At 35.8% G+C, this 21,175-nt stretch overlaps 2 protein-coding genes and 1 pseudogene across 2 annotated transcripts; 1 reads left to right on the top strand and 2 right to left on the bottom strand.

The window, feature by feature from the left end:
- Nucleotides 1-2,649: 2,649 nt before the first annotated feature.
- Nucleotides 2,650-4,779, bottom strand: LOC133857499 (adenylate kinase 4-like). The gene is made up of 3 exons (XM_062292765.1): nucleotides 4,702-4,779; nucleotides 2,939-3,058; nucleotides 2,650-2,817 (listed from the first exon to the last, which is right to left on the bottom strand). The coding sequence occupies exons 1-3, from the start codon at nucleotides 4,777-4,779 to the stop codon at nucleotides 2,650-2,652; spliced, it is 366 nt and encodes a 121-aa protein (XP_062148749.1).
- Nucleotides 4,780-7,896: 3,117 nt separating this feature from the next.
- LOC133857498 (receptor-like protein kinase 5) lies at nucleotides 7,897-11,076 on the top strand. Its single transcript, XM_062292764.1, has 2 exons — nucleotides 7,897-10,537; nucleotides 10,667-11,076. The coding sequence occupies exons 1-2, from the start codon at nucleotides 7,897-7,899 to the stop codon at nucleotides 11,029-11,031; spliced, it is 3,006 nt and encodes a 1,001-aa protein (XP_062148748.1). The 3' UTR covers nucleotides 11,032-11,076.
- A 5,898-nt stretch (nucleotides 11,077-16,974) lies between these two features.
- Nucleotides 16,975-19,941, bottom strand: LOC133856648 (receptor-like protein kinase 5; annotated as a pseudogene).
- Nucleotides 19,942-21,175: the final 1,234 nt, after the last annotated feature.

Below are 21,175 nucleotides of genomic sequence, written 5' to 3'. Positions count from 1 at the left end.
TACGTATAATAATAGTGTACAAACTCCAAGATCTTTAGATATTTTAAAATAATTTACGTATAAAAAAAAAATTAATCCTTAACAAAATATTTAAAATATCAATGCATAAGCCAATGCTTCATAATAAATTGTTTTTAAAAGTGTTTTAACAAAATAAATATTCAAAATGAATTTCAAATCCCTAACTATCAATCCCAAGTTGAACCATCAATGTACAGCTGTCATTGATCAATGAACCCCACTTCGAACGTTCGATGCATAGTTCCCATTGATCATTGGATCCTTGAGCTTGAATGACCATCGATCTAGAAGCAATTAAAATTCACCACTTCAGACCTTTTGTGCGTGCATGGGAGGCCTATTTAAGCATTCTTACATCCAATAACGCCAATTTTGTCGCCCCCTTAGCTCAAGAGAGGTAACCTCCTACTACAATTTTATTCTATATGTTGTTATAAGCATGTTTTTCTTATAGTTAGCTATTGTGTAATTAGTTGTATATTCGTAATTTTACATATAGGTTTGTGGTTTTAAGTTTAATTTCTAAGGTAAATATTGTAAGGTTGATGTTGGTTAACAACTAGGTAGATTAGGTTTCAATAAGCATATATATATATATATATATATATATATATATATGACATTTTGTTACTCTAGCTTGCATGATTTGCTTACTATATATATATTGAGATGTTAGCTGTAAACCCATGAGTTATTATAAGTTAGATTTGATACTGGGTAAGAGGAGATTTAATGAAAAAATTTACCGATTGTAGATGTTTTATGGAATGGATAATGCTTGCCCTTACGTTATAACCTGATTGTTGGTACAGTTTCCGGTATGGTGACGTGTCACCTGGTGATTCGCTACTGGATTCTGATCTACTACTCCAATCCTGCAAAAATAACAAACAACTCGTCGGGGGTGCCGACTACGCCCACTCCGATGCCTAAGTCAGTTCAAATCAATTTTCTGAAGAGTATTTCAATCTCAAGAGCTCAGAGAATGCGTCATCTCATACCTGGTGCAGTGATCTTTATTTATAGGCTGGGCTTGCGGTCTTACTAGACTTGCAATCTTACCAGAATTCTTGACGCCTAGTTGGATTAGGAGTTTGAGTCCTAGCTTAGTTGAATCTTAACCATATCTTCAGGGAATTCGAATGGGATTGTAGAGTCTGAAGTCGATTGCGTTTGTACCTCTTTAAACTTGATTTCGTAGCAATAACTACCTTATCCCATTAATTATGGAATTGTGATTTATCCCTGATCTTCTGGGATTCTATCCTTATCGCATTTTGAGACAACTGCGGCCTTCTTCAGCCAACCTCCGAGGTGATGATACCCGAGATATGTTCGCTCCGACTTGGAGATCTCGGGGTATCGCCGCACCATAACAGGGTTGTGTAAGGCCGAGATGTAGTTATTCCGAGACGTAGATGTTGTTACACCGAATTGATATCGCCCCGAAGCGATATCGCACCGACTCGACATCACCCTCGAGGCGTTAATACTCCGAGACACAAATATCCGAGATATGTTCGCTCCGTTCAGACTAGGAGATCTCGGGATATTTTATATACCTTCGAGATGTCGTTATACCTCCGAGACGTCTTTATGCCTAGACGATCTTTTCTTTGCTGGGCGGAACAAATGTCCGAGATGTAACTCCGAGATGTTTTCTGAATCCACGTGTCTCTAGGGTTAATTTTATCCCTAACACTGATAGATGGTGATTGTTAAACCTTCTGGGACTATTAAGAGTTATTGTTAAGCTTGCGATTAGGTTTTGGTAAGAGTTTGTAGCAAATTATAGGTTCTACTTTTTAACACAAAATATTTTTTTGTGTTCTCTTTGCCTTTCTTTGGGGATTGTATTGAAATTTTATAAAAAATGTGAGGGTAGGTAGGAAACTTGTATTTTGTAAAGAAATAATATTTTAATGGTATATGAAAAGATAAGTGAAGATATTGTGCAATGTACGTATTTGAATAGGAAATTAAAAAGTAGTTTTGTTCCCTAAATTTATAAAAAATCAAAAGGAAATTGTTGAAAGTAGGGACGAAAATGCGGATGCGGCTATTAGCAATATCCACATCTGCATAATGAGGTTATCACTTTTAGATATCCGCACGCATTCGTATCATTGCGGTTATTACATTTATTAAATGCGGCTATTTGTAGATGATGTAACCAGCGTTTTAAATTACTATCTAAATTTATATTCAAGATTAAATAATAGGTTTTTATGACCATCAATCTTGTGCAGATTTTGCATGGGTTAGAGCTTTCACAGCAGCTTCCTTACAACTAGGAAGAGCATATAGAAAGTACACCGGTTCATTTGCTTATGAAATGCCTCCAGTCTTTGACTTGAGGACAGCTGCAGAGTACATTATTTACGAATAAAAATTCATATATTGCATTAAAATGTAGTAATAGAGCTCATAAGAAGAATCATCATGGCGAGCATATTAAAATAAACATGGCATTCTAAACCAGATTAATACACTGATGATTAGTAAAAAGAGGCTTTTACAACTTCAGTGTTTTCAGCACTAAACTTATTGGTGCCCGTGTCTTATGAGAGCTCCTTCGATGTTGATAAGATTTCTAGTTGCATCAATGACATTTTTGAAACAAAATAATTAAAAAGGATATAGCCTTGCATCATCAACGCCTGAAACTTTGGGAGGTGCAAATTTTGTGTGATAGGTTCTACCACTGGATGGGTGTACCCAGCGACCAGTATCATCAATGGCAAAGTTGAGTACCTTATCAACTTTGACTCCCTTCTTTTCCATCGTCTCATCAAGCTAAATAAAGAAGAAAACAAAAGCATTGTTAAAGTGCAATTATACACAAACACATTCGAACAGAAAAATATCAAGGAGTGGCAAAATTAATCAATATCCAGGTGACAATGTAATATGACACCTTCTGTGCTTGGACCACAGTCCTTGGAAATCCATCAAGAATGAAACCTTTTTGACATGAAGGCTTCTTAAGAGCTTCATCTATGATGCCAACAACCAAGTCATCAAAAACAAGTTCTCCCTGCAAAATAGTTGCATAACACCTTCTCAGCAATAATCTACAATACAAACTACGAGAGATGCTATTCAACTCAACTAAGCCATAAACACAACTTATTGGGATCGGCTTGAGAGGGAGTAACGTTTTAAACATTTTTATTCAAGCAAGTACTCCATGTCTAAATGTTTAAAACGTTTGAGAGACAAAAATGTTTAAAACGTTACTCCCTTGGTTGGATCTAACTCTCTGCGCTGATTATTTTTTAACCCCATCAAGAATTTACAGCTCAATCGAAATGAGACAAGCACGTAATCCCAAGGAAATAACTGAATACAAAACTCTTTCGAAATTAACAAGGCATATCCCATTATAATTCAGAAAAGGCTGGTTGTTTAGTAGAAAATTATTAGACATTACAGTTCCAGATATTGTCTTCTGGAGATGCTATTCAACTCAACTTACTGATATATAGAACTTCTAATTATGACTTCCAACTAGTCTGATAGTCCAAGTTAACGATTATCATCCACATTCGCAAACAGTTATAATTTAATCAGTTACAATTCAATAGATGCCCAAACATGCTCCAAGTCCAAGCAGATGAATATTGACTACAAAAAATTTATGGCACAAAACAAAGGTCAGAAGTAGTATATATATATTAATGTCTTCCCGAGATAATGCCGTGTAAAAGAGAAACTACATAGACACATGCTTAAGCACACAAAGATCTCTAGTAACCACAAATCGACAATGATGTGAAAAGAAATACGCAATAAAAAAAATGATGCAAGGGAACTATAACTAAGCAAACAACTCTACATAAACTGTAAAAACACCAGGTGAGAGGCATGTGTAAGAGCACATTACAAAAAATTTGACATTTCGCCATGTGGCTACGGTAACTGATATTGTAGCCGCATGGCGATTTTGCTATGTGATAAATTACCCACATCGTTATTTTGTCATGTAGATAATCCATCACGCAGCAAAATGTTTTGCGTAGGAAATTAGTCACGTGAATTTTCTACTTCGCTAGCTAATTAGCCACGTGACTTATTGTCACATCGCCAATTAGCCACATGGCTAAAATATTCATATTTTTCTTAATTTTTTCAAGAATTGAAATTTTTTTAATTTTTTTTGAAGATTTGAAATTTTAACCACATGTTTTATTGGCCACGTGGTTAATTTCTTAATTTTTTTTTTTTTTTTAGAATATAAAATTTTAACCACGTGATTTTTTCCCACATCGCCAATTGACCACGTGACAAATAAACCACATTCCTATTTGTTATTTGGAGGGAAGGGACGTAATGGGCGGGAGTTCTCCCAAAATTAAAATTGAAGTTTCTTTCCTTTTTGTTATTTTTTAAATTTTAAGTTTTCTTTTATTTTTTAAAAAGCCGTGCCATGGATCATCAATCTCTCAACTCTCCCTCTCAACGTGAACGAGTATGGACCACTTTAAATTTTGCCTTTAATTTTTTTTACATTTTTCTCTGGTCTCAACTCTCTCTCTCTCTCTCTCTCTCTCTCTATATATATATATATATATTGAATAATAATAATAAAAAAACTCTCTTCTCCTTCCTCGTCTTTCTCTGTCCTCACTCTTTTTTTTTTTTTTTTTTTTTTTTGTGTTTCAAAATATGATGACTCACCCAATGGCTACGGATGTGGCTATTAGTAATATCCGTATGCATAATGAGATTATCACTTTTAGGTATCCGTATCTGCATCTGCATAATGTGATTACTATCTGCATCTGTATAATGTAATTATTATCTGCATTCGTACAATTATTGCGTTTATTAAATGTGGTTATTATTTGCAATCCACATATGAGGTAATGAGTATTTTAAATTACTATTTAAATCTATATTCGAGATTAAATAATAGATTATTATGATCATGGGTGAGAATCTAACTGCATATTCCCATTCTCGTTATAAAAATTGACTGGAAAATGTGCGCAAGAAAAGTGAGTCTTCCACTACTTTTGTCTTACTTTCCATAGGCACAAACAAAGGCGTCCTTATTCCACTCAGATTAATGTCTCTTTCCCATTTTCTATACATTTTCTTACAGTGGATGAGCAAATCTAACGATGAATTTGTAGCAGTAATGATTGGTGTAAGCGGTTACGATTGTAGTTGTCACCTCTTAATTATAACAATCTCACTTAGAGATAAATAGACCATGGTAAAGAAATGATGCGTAACAACTCTAAAATATTTATCTTTATCTTTTATGAAGCCTATATGACCCGTATTATTTGATGCTTATCCTTTAATGCTCTATTTTTTATTTTTTTTTTAATTTTATATAGGTCCTTTAATGCTCTATTTGTTTCAACGTAAAATAGTTTTCGTCGTAAAATTATTTTTGGATTGACTATTATTTTCGCCTCCACACAACACTAAAAAATATTAAAATTTTTCAAAAAATATTTTACACCAAAATAAATTGATCATAAATCTTGCTTTTTTTTTTTTTTTTTTTTTTCCACCCAAATTTACTGCCATCCAAAAACCCAACCTCATAAGAGAAACTGTAGGAAGTGTATCACTGGGGAAGCAATTGACTAATGTGTTAGTCAGTATTGCATTTGCAAAGCTTTATACTTTATGATATTAGAGCTTTATGCTCGTTATCTTTGATCAATGAAATATTCAAATTTTTTATTAAAAAAATATATATATATATCTTGCCTGGTAATTTCCACCTAGTACATTGGATTAACTCTACTAATTTTATACCAAAAAGTTTTTTTTTTTTTTTTTTTTTTTTTTTTTTTTCAGTTAGTTATTAAATCCAGCCGAGATAAGTTCCAATCCTACTTATTCATCAGCTCAGCAAGACTTAGGTCTCGTTTGGTTTGCGGAATGACTATTCCATTAAGAAAAAGGAATAGCTATTTCTAAGAATAAAATGTGACGAAATTGAATGATTATTCCTACTCTTTAGTTTGGTAAGAACTTATATATTTTAATTGGAATATAATCAAAATTACTAAAAAAATCCCACATTTTTTTTTTTAAAAAAATAAAAATAAAATCAAATTATTAAAGAAGAAGAAAACCCATGGGTGGTCGACCACCCATTGGGGTGGTCAGCCGCCCACCAAGAGCAGGGGGTGGCCGCGGCCACCCACGAAGCAAATCGGGGTGGCCAGGCCGCCCCCAAAATAACCGTTGGGGGTGGCTTGCCACCCCCGAGGGGCTATGGGGGTGGCCACGACCACCTCCAAAAGCGCTAGGAGTGGTCACCTCCGGCTTCATATATGGGGTGGCCGACCAGCCAGTGTAAGGTTTGGCTTCTTTTTAAAAAAAAATAAAAAAAAATATAAAATAAATGGGTTTTTTTTTTTTTTTTTTTTTTTTTTTTTTTTTTTCTGAAAAATATTGCATTTACCTCAAGAAATAGTTATTCCTCTTCGTAAAAGAATAAACTCATATCAAACATAAGAATGATTATTCTATAGGAATAGCTATTCTATTCTATTCTATGGATCTATTCTGCAAACCAAACGAGGCCTTAGAACTTTATTGGTCAACGATCGTCCTCACCAGAAGAAATAAAAAATAAAAAGAAAAATAAAAAATTGACAACTGTAGGTTGGGCAACCCATCATCTTAAAACCTGAAGTTAATAATAATAATAAAAAAAAAAAAAAAAAAACCAAAACAGTGTTAAAATTTATACAAAAAAGTAGGAAATTAGACAAATAAAAGTCCTACTTGAGATCAACAACAACCACCCGAAAGAGACTGAAGTAGTCAAAGTATTATAAAAGTCCGAAACTGAAACTACCAAAAAAAAAAAAAAAAAAAGGGCACTTTAGGCTTCTCCTTTTAATCTTAATTACATGGGAGGTCTTTTTTTTCTCTTTAATTTCTATTTCTAATCAAGGTTCAAGTAAACAGAAACCTTCACCATATTTTCACCGGAAGACGGAACTACAAAGTCTTTTTTTTTTGCGATAAAATCAGGGACTTCAACACAATATAACTGTCACACTAATTATAATTAATATACTTCAACATGAGAGGTCATATGAACGAAATGGTAGAGGAGGGGAATTAATTAGCTAGCCTGTTAGCCGGCCACAAAAAAAAAAAAAAAAAAAAACAACTCTAAAAAAACAGAACTATTCCTTTCTCCTTTCTTTTTTCTTTTCTACCATCTCCTTTTATTTTGGTTTTTTCTTTTGTTTATAGGTGTTATCTGACTAGATCTACAATTTTGGTCATTTTACTATGCATCTATTCATCTACTTCTGTGTTGTGTCATTCATATCCTACACGACCGCTGCTATGATTTTGCAAAACTTTATATTTTGTTATACAAAAATTTTATACTCGTAATCTTTGAACGATCAATGAAATATTCAGATATTTCATTAATATAATATATATTGCCAGTTGATTTCCACCTAGTACATTGGATTAACTCTCTACTAATTTTATACGAAAAATATTTTTTATTTTTTATTTTTTTCAATTAGTTAAATCCAGCCGAGTTAAGTTCCAATCCTACCTATTCATCAGCTCAGCAAGACTTAAGAGCTTTATTGGTCAACGATCGTCCTCACCAGGAAACAAAAAAAAAAAAAAAAAAAAAAAAAAAATTAAAAATTGACACTGTAAGTTGGGCAACCAATCATCTTAAAACCTTAAGTTAATAATAATAATAATAAAAAATAAAAAATAAAAAAAATAAAAAATAAAAAAAGAAAGAGAAAAAGCAGAACTGTGGTTTCCTTATTGTGCCTTTCATACTACGGTTTATCCCGCTTGTCAGCCCATCGTTGAGCTGATCGAGTTCAAACCAGAACTGACGAACTCAACCTCGACATGAGGAAAACAACCTTATTACCGCTTATCCAGTTCTCTTTCTACACCATCTCCTTCCTCCTTCTCCTCCTACTCTTCAGTCATGCAAACTCTGAGCTCAATGATCAAGAACAAGCAGTCCTACTGAACCTAAAGCAACACTGGCAAAACCCACAGCCTCTCGGCCACTGGACCCCGTCAAACTCAGCCTCCCACTGTTCTTGGCCAGAGATCAACTGCACCGATGGCTCAGTCACCGGACTATCCTTCCAAAACATGAATATCACCGGAACAGTCCCACCCTTCATGTGTGACCTCAAGAACCTCACAACCCTTGACCTTTCATTAAACTATCTGACCTCTAATGAGTTCCCACGAGCCCTCTACAACTGCTCCAATCTCCAAAACCTCGACCTCTCGCAGAACTCCTTTGTTGGCACAATCCCTGATGATATTCACCTTATGTCTCGGCTTCGTGAGCTCAACCTTGGAGCCAACAACTTCTCTGGTAACATCACAACATCTATCGGGCGGTTAACAGAGCTGAGGTCACTTCAGCTTTTCGCGTGTCTGTTTAACGGTTCTTTCCCACCAGAAATTGGCAACTTGTCCAATCTTGAACGACTAGAATTGGCCTACATGACGACGATCATGCCAGCAAAGTTGCCTTCGGAGTTCACAAAGTTGAAGAAACTGAAGTATCTTTGGGTGACAGGCTCCAATTTGGTAGGAGAAATCCCAGACACAATTGGAGAAATGGCGGCATTGGAGCATTTGGATTTGTCAAGGAACAATCTCAGTGGTAAAATCCCGGGCGATTTGTTTTTGCTGAAGAATTTGAGTATAGTGTACCTTTACAAAAACAAATTGTCCGGTGAAATTCCTCAGGTGGTTGAGGCTTTAAATATAGACGTTGTTGATCTATCTGAGAATAATTTGACCGGAACAATACCCGATGATTTTGGAAGACTAACCAAACTATCGGGTCTGGCTTTGTTTATCAATCAATTATCTGGAAAAATTCCAGTTAGCATAGGCCATCTTCCGAGGCTGATAAATTTTAATTTGTTTAGTAACAATTTATCAGGTACTCTACCTCCAGACCTTGGGCGATATTCTATGCTTGAAGAGTTTCAGGTGTCGTCCAATAAGCTTACTGGCCAGCTGCCACAACACTTGGGTGATAATGGAAGGTTGGTAGGAGTGGTAGCTTTCAATAATGACTTTAGTGGTCAACTGCCCCAATCTCTTGGAAATTGCAATAGTTTGATAATTCTTAGTGTTTATAATAATAGGTTTTCTGGGAATGTTCCTAATGGCCTATGGACATTATCGAATTTGAGCAAGTTGCTGTTAAGTAACAATTCTTTCACCGGTGAGCTTCCTGAAAGATTGTCATTGAATCTTTCTCGATTGGAGATGAGTCACAATAAGTTTTCAGGTAAAATTCCGGGGGGAGTGTCTTCCTTGTGGAATTTGGCGCATCTTGACGCCAGCAATAACCTCTTAAATGGTACAATTCCTCAAGAATTAACTGTTCTTCCACTTTTAACGACTCTTTTGCTTGATCACAACCGACTTACAGGCTTCCTTCCATCAGAAATTATATCATGGAAATCGCTTGCTCTTCTAAACCTTAGCCGAAATGCAATCTCTGGACAAATTCCAGAGGCATTTGGTTCTTTACCAGGACTTACTGTTTTGGACCTCTCTGAAAACCAACTTTTTGGTGAAATTCCACGAGAACTTGGCCTCCTGAAGCACACTTCACTCAATCTCTCTTCAAATCATTTGACTGGGAGGATACCAATTGAATTCGAAAATGATGCATATGCCAGCAGCTTCTTGAACAATCCTCATCTCTGTGCTAATAGGCTGTCACTTAACATTGCCAAATGCAATTCCAAAAACCAAAATTCAAGCAAAAATTCATTCATATTACTTGCTTGGATTATAGGTTTGGTTATAGCAATTCTACTAGGTTTGCCAGCTTCATTTTTCGTGGTTGCAAAGTATATGAAGAGAAAGCATGGATTGGATTTGACGTGGGAGCTCACTTCATTCCAGAGGCTAAATTTCACAGAATCTGACATTTTGTCAAGAATCAAAGAAAATAACATGATTGGTTCTGGTGGATCAGGGAAGGTATACCGTGTTGCTGTTAATCCTTCAAGTGATATTGTTGCTGTTAAGAGGATATGGAATAAGAAAAAGCTAGAACAGAAGCTCGAAAAAGAATTTCTTGCAGAAGTCAAAATACTAAGTTCAATTCGACATTCCAACATAGTGAAGTTGCTCTGTTGTATCTCTAGTGAAAATTCAAAACTCCTTGTCTACGAGTATTTGGAAAATCGTAGCTTAGATCTGTGGCTGCATAGGAAGAGTAGTAGAGCATCAACTATCTCAGGTTCAGTCCAACATGTCGTCCTGGATTGGCCTAAGAGGTTTCAGATAGCCGTTGGGGCTGCTCGGGGGCTCTCCTATATGCACCATGACTGCTCACCACCCATCGTTCATCGAGATGTGAAGTCAAGCAACATCCTTTTAGATTCTGAGTTTAATGCAAAAATCGCTGATTTTGGTCTAGCCAAGATGTTGATCAAGCAGGGAGAATGTGCTACAATGTCAGATGTGGCCGGCTCTTTCGGCTATATGGCCCCAGGTGTGTGACATCAAATTCCCCAAGTTTCATTTTGATAATTATGATGTTGGTTTGTCTCCTTTTTCTATCGGCAGGATTTTTAGTTTTAGTTTTTGTTTTTTTTCTTGTCGTGAACTTGAACTACTGTAGAGTATGCTCGCACAACACGAGTCAATGAGAAGATTGACGTTTATAGCTTTGGGGTTATCCTTCTGGAGCTTGCAACTGGAAGAAAAGCTTGTGATGGTGATGAACACACATCCCTTGCTGAATGGGCATGGCGACAGTTTCAAGAAGGCGGGCCTATAGTTGATGCCTTGGATGAGGAGGTGAAGGAACTCTGTTACTTGGATGAAATGTGTTGTGTCTTCGAACTTGGAATCATTTGTACAGCTGGTACTCTGCCTTCTACCAGGCCGTCCATGAAAGAGGTTCTGAAGGTTTTGCTCCGATGCAACCAACCACTCGTTTATGGAGAGAAGAAGAATGCTGCAACTTTGACATCCACTGTTTGATGCTTTTTCAATCAAATGCAACGACGAAAACGTCCGCACGTTCAACATGTTGTACGTGTTGGAGAATGCTTTTTCATTGTTGTTATCTTAAACCATTATCATTTATCAATAAAATTAACTATTTCAAGCAGTACTTTACGTGTATCAAAACATTTTATTTTTATTTTTATTGAAAGCACAATTTATCAGTTTTAGCGGCAAATTAAAGTTTAATTGTTCAAAGTTTACTTTCTTGTTCTCGAACGAGTCAACCCTTGCATTCACAACCTGCTCAAATAAAACCGTTTTAAGTTTGAGGAGTAGGGTATTTTTCAAGGAACATGAGAGTGGTGAAGTTTTCATTCAGAGTACGTAATGTTAGAAGTCTTTTTTATATTATTTTAGTGTTTCTCTAAAAATGATTTGGCTGGCTTTTAAAATTATCATTAGATTAAAATTTAATAGTGATCTATCACAAATCAATATTTTAAAAAATATAATTTTTGAAGAAACACAAGAGAAACATAAAGAGAACTTCTAGCGTTACTCTTTTCGTAGGGGTTTAGAATTTTAATTAGGGGTGTAAATCCGGTCCTGGTTCTCGGTTATTGGCCAAAACTGAGAACCAGAACCAGGGTCCCTGGTTATTGGCCAAAACTGAGAACCAGAATCGGGGTCCCCGATTATTAGATTTTAGTAACCGGAACCGGAACTGGGTACCCCGGTTAACCGGTTTTTACCCGGTTACCAGGTTTTCCAGATCGGGTAATTTTTTTTTAAAAAAAACCACAACCAATTGCCTGAACCTGCACGACCGCTCTCACCTCACTGCCTCAACAAATTTTAGGGCCAAGATTAAGGAATGGCAGAGGTTGCCGTATGTGGGGCCGTATGAGGAGATTGGAGAGAAGAAGAGCTCTAAGGTTGGAGTGAGGGCATTGGAGAAACGGGCGGTTGCAATCGTTCATGAATGCTTGAGCCTGATGGTGGAGAAAATAGTGGAAGTGGATAAGATCAGGCAATTCAGGAAATGGTTTGGGAGACACGACTAACATATCCATGAGAACCAAAACACCACAATTCCAACAACTCCCAACATGAACTCCATTTGGCCACTCCAATAAAAAACATGGGATTTTATCAAAATAAATCAACAATAATAAATCAAATCAACTATTTTACAAGGATTACTATTTTGAGGATTTACCTGGAAAATCTACCAAAAAATGTGTTGAACTAGTTACTGAATGAATCGCCGGAAGTCACAACCCCTACTCCACCGAAGTCGACCCATTGCCGATTGGCTTGACCCACTGAAGAATTGGGTCTACTTTGGTTTCTCTTGTGTTCGACGGGTCACGAGTCTTCTCCGTCATCACTGCGTCGTCTACTTCGGTAACTGACGACCTGTGGATGAACGGGTCTCACTTTTGCTTTTTGGGTTCACGATCTCCCTCCCCGATCTCCTCTCTGTCTTAATCTCTCGGTCACTCCTGATCTCTTTCTCAGTCGAACAAAGGAAAGCAAGAAAGATAAATGAAAGAAAGAAGGAAGAGAAAGGTAAGAAGGTTCCGGTAGCAAAGAAGAAAGAGGAATGATGTGTGTTTGTCCAAAGAGGAATGGTGCTGGAGGCTGGAGCGGCGCAGGGACTACCGGGGGGTAAGGTCCAAAAGAAACAAAAGGAAAATGTAGGTTTTTTTAGTTTTTACGGTGCAAGGACGAAACAAAAGGGTTTTTTTTTTTTAAAATTTAATTAAGTATAAGACCCGGTCCCGGGTTCCCAGGTATAATCGGGTCTTGTGAAATCAAGAACCCGGGACCAGGACCGAGTACCCCGGGTACCCGGTTTTAAAAAATCGGGTACCTACCCGATTACCGGTTTCCCTATTTTTCGGGCTCAGTTAGTGCCCGGATCCGGATCCGGTTCCGGTCCAGTTATAACCGGCCCGGATTTACACCCTTAATTTTAATATAATTAAAACGGCCTAGCTACCTAAAAAGCCTAGCTAATTAACAAACGTAATAATTAGCTACTAGTACGCATGATCACGTGACACGTGTTGGTAAAGGGTAAAATATATAAGTTAGAGCTTAATTAGGTTTTAAATTTTAATGAAGAAATGAAACTAATGAACTAGGTTTAAGAGAAGCCTTTAAGAAAAGCGAGGTTTGCTACATGCATGGGAGCAAGAGGGTGATTACCTAGCGATGAAGTAGTACTGTTTAGGGATTAAGAAATTTAATCACGACTAATATATAATGCAATATAATAAATTTCAAGCAATCACGTGACACAGGTACGTTGAAGGTTTAACGAGGATGTAGATAGACGAAAGTGTACGTAAAAAAACTAATTGACCGACATCTAGTAAATTGTTTTACATCCCATATGATATACCATGAAGTACTGCTTTGCATACTTTATTAGCTAGTGATAATGAGTCACGTGAATTTAAATATGTTCATGTATAGAACTGTATATTACATAAGTTGGAAGGAAATGGATTCTAAAAAGAAAAAGGAATTTTGAAATAAATGATCAGGTTTTAAAGGAAATAAGTTAATTTAAAAGGAAAAGAAAAGTTTTGTGAAATGAAAAAAAAGGTTTTGAGAAAAGGTTTTTTTTCCACGATCCAAGGAGTTGAGTGGGAGTTATTAACCACTCAACAATCCTGCGGTTAAATAAGGGTACGTTATACGCTTAACAAACTCAGCTGTTAAATGAGGATTATTATGCATGCTTAACAAACCTAATATTAAAAGGAGGCTTGTGTAAACAGTAAAGTATTATGATTTGGTCTTTCAAACGGTCAATCTATTGCAACTTAGCCCTTTATATCAGTTTTGACCATTATATTGGATGAAAAATCAAATTTGATTAAAATATTTCGAAAATACTCTTATTTTGACAATTGAAAAACCAAAATTGCTCTATTTCATTATTAATTAGAAGGAAGAAGATAAAAGGGTAATTTTGGTTTTTCAATGATCAAAATAAAGGTATTTTTGAAATATTTTAGTCAAATTTAATTTTTTATTCAACATAATAGTCAAAACTGATAGAATGAGCTAAGTTATAATAAATTGGCAATTTGGATGTTCGAAATGTAACATTTGTTAGCTCATGGTGTTTTATGAAAAATTAGTGTTAGTATTAGGAGTGTTAAATTGTATTTAATTTATTATTATTATTTTCGTCTGGGGTAGGGAGAGGGAAAAGCAATCTGGTATTAAAATATAATATTAATTAGAAGGCTTATAGACCGGGTCAAGTCAAGTCGTGACTTTTGGTTGTATTGTCGTGGAAATTGTTGTGGAAAAAGAAGTATTCATCCTCTTTTTTAAGTGTTGATTGGGGTTGTTGTGCGTCACATATCTATTTAAGATAAGATAATGATGTGCAACGTATCTCTTTTGAAACCCATTAGTAAAAAAGCATTTGAAAAAGAAAAAAAAAGTTTCATAACAATCGGTCAATACCTACAAAAATTTCGAAATAAAGAAACTGACTCTGCCCAACAAACATTTGTTTGTCCGCTTTTGTAGTAGTTTCAAAACTCTATCCTTTCTTTTATAGAATTTTCTTAATTACTTGAAACTTTGGTAGCTGAATTTTTTTCTTAATCCTAATTAACACTACTTCATAGGTAATCACCCACTAGCTAGCTCCCATGCATGTAGCATACCTCACTTTTCTTAAAATTAATTAATTGGCCAGGTAATTCCGTTATCCTCTTGGCTATTACTCAATTACAGTTGTTTCACTGTTTGACTAATGGCTTCTCTTAAACCTAGCTACTTCATTGGATTAGGATCCCCTCAAATCTTTTAAACATTTGAGATTCTCAAATTGTTAAATTCTAGCCATACTTTATATTTAACTGCTCACAATGTGTCAACTGTCCATATGATATAAATGCTTAACTGAATCTCAAATGTGAGATCCTAATCCCTAGTTCATTAGTTTCGTTTTTATAATTTTCTTGAACCGCGCACACTTGACACCAACTCAACCCAAAATCAAAACCTTATAACTCAATTACATCAAGTTGTTGTATCTTTGGTCCGGTGCTAGTAATCTTTGGAAATAATTCCACAAGTGTTTATTTTGGAAGGTTTTGAGGATCCCTAACTACGGGGAGGGTCTAGCCAATAGGCTTCTTCTAGTAAGACAAACTAATCATTTTCATGATGCCCCGTTAATTAGTATCAAGAAAGAAGAAAATCCACTCAATTCAATCTTCTGTTATAAATATGTTTTTATTTCGAGGGGTGTAGAATGTGGCAAATTGGACTCAACACTCAAATAAAGGTATGAAAATTGAATTACTAGTTCTTTCTAAGTGCTTGACTAGTTAACTTTTTTCTAACAACAATTCCACTAGCTCGTGCATGAAGATTAATTATTGTCAGTTGTTATGTTAATACATGTATTTTCAGTTCTTAATTAATTAGGGTATATATATCTGATCATATTTTGCTTAATTTGTGGGTAGCTATAACTCTGGCTTGTGTATTTAGTTCTCGCTTGGTTTTGGGTTAGTTGATTCCTGATTTGGGTGTTGTTTGAATTTTGTTGTGGTTGATACAGCTTTTTAGCCCTGCTTTTAATGCCTCCTGCAAGCTGCTGTGCCGAGAGATATCGGCACCATTTGGCAACCCTCTACTCTCCTTCGGGTAGAAATAGCTATCTGTTGAAAATGGAATAGCTCTAAAGATCATTTTCTCAAAAAAAAAATCATTTTTTTTCTTTTTTTTTGGATATGACTTTTAGAATTAGGGTATTGTAATCATTTCTATTTTGATACTAAAGGAATGAATAGAAGTGGTCATCTTATTTTAACTTTTTGTATCTTTTTTAGGGGGGGAGAAAGGTGAAAATTGACTGGAAATGTATTAATACAAACAAAAATTTGACTGGAAAAGTGGTGAAACAAACGTGTGCCAGTTAAAAGTGCGTGGAATTGAAGTCTCCCACCAATTTTTGTCGAACTTCCATGTTTCCACAAAGGCTTCCGTCCTAGTCCATCCCAAGTGTCTCTTTCCTTTGAATGTTAAATGCCACCTTTTCCATTGTTCACGTTATATTAGGTAGAGTGAAATTGTGGCCGATAATAATTGCTTGCATATGCTATCTGCACGTATTTATTATTCTAATGTGTGGATGTGATTAACAAAAATAATCGTTCGCATAACAGTTTTTAGGGTATGCGGATGAAGTTATTAACCGCATTCACATACCTTTTATATATAATATATATTTAATTAAATTCACTAAAATGACGTTTTTGGTGTTACCTCATATGCGGATAGCAGTTTTCCAATATGTTTTCCCTTTACTCACTATAAATAAGTGATGCAGGAAACTAAATAATGTATGAGAAGAAAATTTCATGACAAAATAATTAGCAAGTGTGATTTGAATAATAGTGTTCAACGTATTATCTTTTTCTTTTACTAATCTTCCAAACCGTCATTTGATCTTTTGTTCAAGTGCCCCTCTTCAACTATTTCTATTCTTTAGCCTCAAAAATAATATTATCAGGACAAATCAATAATTCATCTTTGCACCAAAAATCAATGCCTACTATGACCAATAAATTCTGCCAAATTCAGAGAAAAATTCTTTTTATGCATCGATTCCAAAGGGAACAAATAATCTTCATACGAAAGTCTTTTGCAAATGCCCTTTTTTTTTTTTTTTTTTTTTTTTTAATAAGTACTCCAGAAGGAACAAATTACAGGAAATAAGAAACAGATAAACAAAAACAAAAACAAACTAATAATTGAAAAACCCAATCAAGAGAGACAACTAGCATCTCACATCACAGGTGGAAAAGAAATATGTTTAAACTTCCAAAAAAAAAAAAAAAAAAAAAAAGAAGCCAAAATTATTTTTAATGTCACTGAAATATTTGTCATTAATTCAGTATTTGATAACTTAACTACTGATTTTTCTGCGTCAGTTCAGTATCATTGCCTACTTGAATTTGATCGAGGCCATCATATTCCTCCGAGTGAATACTTAGGTTGCTTAGATCGGAGGGGATGTGGTGGGTAGCACCGATGTTCGGGTAGCATTTTAGGTCCCAAGATTGTGCCGTGGCAGCAGTGTCGGCTGTGGGATTGACCCATCAGCTTGATAGGTTTGATCAAACCTGTGGTAGCAGACCAAAGCTGGGTGGCCCAATCTGCCACATACTTGACAGGTGGGCCTTTGGCCCGATCTACTGTGCGGTTCATTTGGACCTGAAGAGCCACGATTTGGGGCTGGGTTTGGTCGGAGCAGATTCTTCAAAACCTCTTTCATGGACGGCCTTTTAGAAGGATTCGTACATGTACACAAGATTCCAAGTTTGAAGACGAAGCACATTTCATCCAAGTTGCAGGGTTTCCTAATTACCTCCTCGTCCAAGACATCAACTATAGTCTTGCTGTCCTGAATCTGTCGCCATGCCCATTGGACAAGTGATGTGTTTTCATCACCATCATAAGCTTTTCTTCCAGTTGACAGTTCCAGAAGGACAACCCCAAAGCTATAAACGTCAATCTTCTTATTAACTCGTCCCGTTTGAGCATACTCTGGCATTCAAGTCAACAACAAACATCAAACACCTAACTTCAACTCCTGCTGATGGAAAAAATGGAGAAACAAACACCTCAAAATAGAGCTTAAAAATTATTATGTCACACACCTGGAGCTATGTAGCCGAAAGAGCTAGCCACAGTTGACGTTGTAGCAGATTCTCTCTGTTTGATTAACATCTTGGCAAGACCAAAATCAGCGAGTTTTGCATTAAACTCGGAATCTAAAAGAATGTTGCTTGACTTCACATCTCGATGAACAATGGGTTGTAAGCAGTCATGATGCATATAGGAGAGTCCACGGGCAACACCAACTGCTATCTGCAACCTCTTAGGCCAATCCAGGTTGACTTGCTGGACTGAATCTGAGAAAGTTGATGCTCCACTCTTCCTATGCAGCCATAGATCCAAGCTACCATTTTCCAAATACTTGTAGACAAGAAGTTTTGAATCCTCACTGGAGATAAAACAGAGCAACTTCACCATCTTGGAATGTCGTATGGAACACAGTGTTTTAACTTCTGCAAGAAATTGTTTTTCAAGCCTCTGTTCTAGCATTCCACTATTCCAAATCCTCTTCACAGCAACAATATCATGCGAAGGATTCACAGAAACAATAGCACGCGAAGGATTCACAGCAACAATATCACGTGAAGGATTCACTGCAACACGGTATACCATCCCTGATCCACTTCGGCCTATCACGTTATTTTCTGTCATTCCTGACATAATGTCTGATCCCGTAAAATTCAGCCTGTTGAATGAGGCGAGCTCCCAAGTCAAATCCAATCCTTGCTTTCTTCTCATGAAAATGCTGATCACGAAGAATAAAGCTAGTAGAAGTGTTGCTATCACCGAACATATTATCAAAACAAAAAATCGAACAGAAATTTTGCTTGATTTGGAATTGCATTTGTCAATGTTTACTGATGAGCTATAAGCACAAAGACCAGGATTGTTCAAGAAGCTTCTTGCATATACATCATTAATCATTATCGAATCCAATTGGGATCCTCCCAGTCAAATGATTGGAAGAGAGATTGAGAAAAATCCCTGTTAGGCGGCCAAGGTGCACTGGATTTTGACCAGACATTTGGTTTTCTGACAAGTCCAAATCAGTAAGGCCTGCTAATGAACCAAAGTCCTCTGGAATTTGTCCAGAGATTGCATTTCTGCAAAGGTTTAGGGTAGTCAGCGATTTCCATGATAGAATATTTGAAGGAATTAAGAGAGCCTGAGAGTCGATTTTGATCAAGCAAAAGGATAGTAAAATTAGGAAGAGCTGTTATTTCTTGAGAAATTGTGCCATTTAGGAGGTTATTATTAACGTCGAGAACTTCCTGTCGGAGTCTTACCCGAGAGTTGGTTGTTAGCAAGCGAAAGAGAAGTTAATTGAGAAAGAACTGCTATTTCTTGAGGAATTGGGCCATCTAAGGGGTTATTACTAGCGTTGAAAATCACCAAATTCTTTCAGGAAAACACTCAAGTCAGGATTTTACCTGAGAGTTTGTTTTTATCAAAAAAAAGAGTTATTAAAAGAGGAAGGGTTGTTAGCTCTCGAGGAATTGTACCATTTAAGAGGTTATTGCTGGCGTCGAAATACACCAAATTTTTCCAGGAAGACATTGTACGGTCTTGTGGGAATATTACTCGAAAACCTATTATGATTGATCTCTAATTGAAAAAGATTGCGTGACAATCTCTCACGAAGCTCACCTGTAAAAAAATTGTTGCTTAACATCAAGATGCTCAAATTCAATAATGTCCATAGGCCATTAGGAACATTCCCCGAAAACCTATTATTATGAACATTAAGAACTATCAAATTGTTGCAATTTCCAAGCGACTGGGGCAGTTGACTATTGAGGTCGTTGTTGAAAGCTACCACTCCTACCAATCTTCCATTATCACCCAAGTGTTCTGGCAACCGGCCAGTAAGCCTATTGAATGACACCTGAAACTCTTCAAGCATAGAATACCTCCCAAAGTCCTGAGACAAAGTACTTGATAAATTGTTGTTAAACAGTTTAATATTTATCAGCCCGGAAGACGACTTATGCTATCTGGAATTTTTCCAAATAATTGATTGATAAACAAACTCAGACCCGACAATTTGGCAAGTCTTCCAAAATCATCGGGTATTGTCCCAATCAAGTAATTCTCGGATAGATCAATACAATCTATGTTTGAAGCCTCAACCACCCGAGGAATCTTCCCAGACAATTTGTTATTGTAAATGTACACTTTACTCAAATTGTTTGGCATAAACAAACCGCTCGGGATTTTCCCCCTCAGATTGTTCCTTGACAAATTCAAATGCTCTAGTGCTGCCATTTCTCCAATCGTTTCTTGGATTTCTTCTACCAAATTGGAGCCTGCTACCCAAAGAAAAAGGAATTTTGAAATAAAAGAGGTTTTAAAGGAAATAAGGTTTTAGAAGGAAAAGAATAGGTTTTGTAAAATGAAAAAAAAAAAAAAAAAAGTTTGAGAAAAGGGTTTATTTCATGATCCAAGTAGTTGAGTGGTAGTTATTAATAAACACTCAACAACCTTGCATTTAAATGGGATTATATGCTTAATAAATTCTGCCGTTAAGTGAGGCTATTACACTTAACAAACTCAATATTAAAAAAAAGCTTGTGTGAACTAATAAGTGTTATAATTTGATAATTAGAAAGAAAGAAAGAAAAAAAATCCTTTAAACTGGCAATCTGTTGCAACTTTATCTATCCGTCAGTTTTGACAGTTATATTAGATGAAAAATTAAATTTGACCAAAATATTTTGAAAATAATCTTATTTTGATAATTGAGAAACCAAAATTATCCTTTGTCTTTTTTCTATTAAAAAATGACCTTATTTTTTATTTTTTGAATTTCGTGTGGGGGGAGAAGGAAAAGCAATCTGCCATTAAAATATAATATTAAAAAGGCGTATGGACCGGGTCAAGTCAAGTCCTGACTTTTGGTTGGATTGTTGTGGAAAAGTAGTATTCATGATCATCATCTTTTTAATTGTTGATTGGGGTTGTTGTGCGTCCCATATCTACTTAAGATAATGATGTGTATTATATTGAAGATTCAGTGATAGACAAGGAGTGCACCTCATCTGCATGCATCAACGAAGATACACAAGATCAAAGTAACTTTGAATCTAACACTGATCTTAAGTATCTTCGTAGTAGGTGGATGATAGTGTTGGAGATGAGAGGAGAACTCCTTGCCTATGCAAATTATTCAAATTTACTATAATCTTTGAGTATCTTCGTTGGTGGATGATGGGTAGATCACTGAGTCTTCTATCAATAATGTGCAACGTATCTCTTTTCAAACCCAGTATTATAAAAATTTGAAATAAAAAATCCAAGATCGTTCAAAACATCTTCAACTGGAAATATACGAACAATAAAGGCAGTAAGCTCAGGATTTGACTTGAATTCTTGAAAAGAAATTAATATCACTCTAGTGTTAGCCAACCGCATGGAATTATCAATTATAAAAAATAAAAAATAAATTACAATTACAATTACATGCAACCCGTCTATACTTACTAAACCTTTGAAATAAAGAACTTGACTTATA

Source organism: Alnus glutinosa, chromosome 14, assembly GCF_958979055.1.
Source record: "Alnus glutinosa chromosome 14, dhAlnGlut1.1, whole genome shotgun sequence".
In the NCBI taxonomy this organism is placed as follows: domain Eukaryota; kingdom Viridiplantae; phylum Streptophyta; class Magnoliopsida; order Fagales; family Betulaceae; genus Alnus; species Alnus glutinosa.
This window is presented reverse-complemented; position numbering and strand designations above follow the sequence as displayed.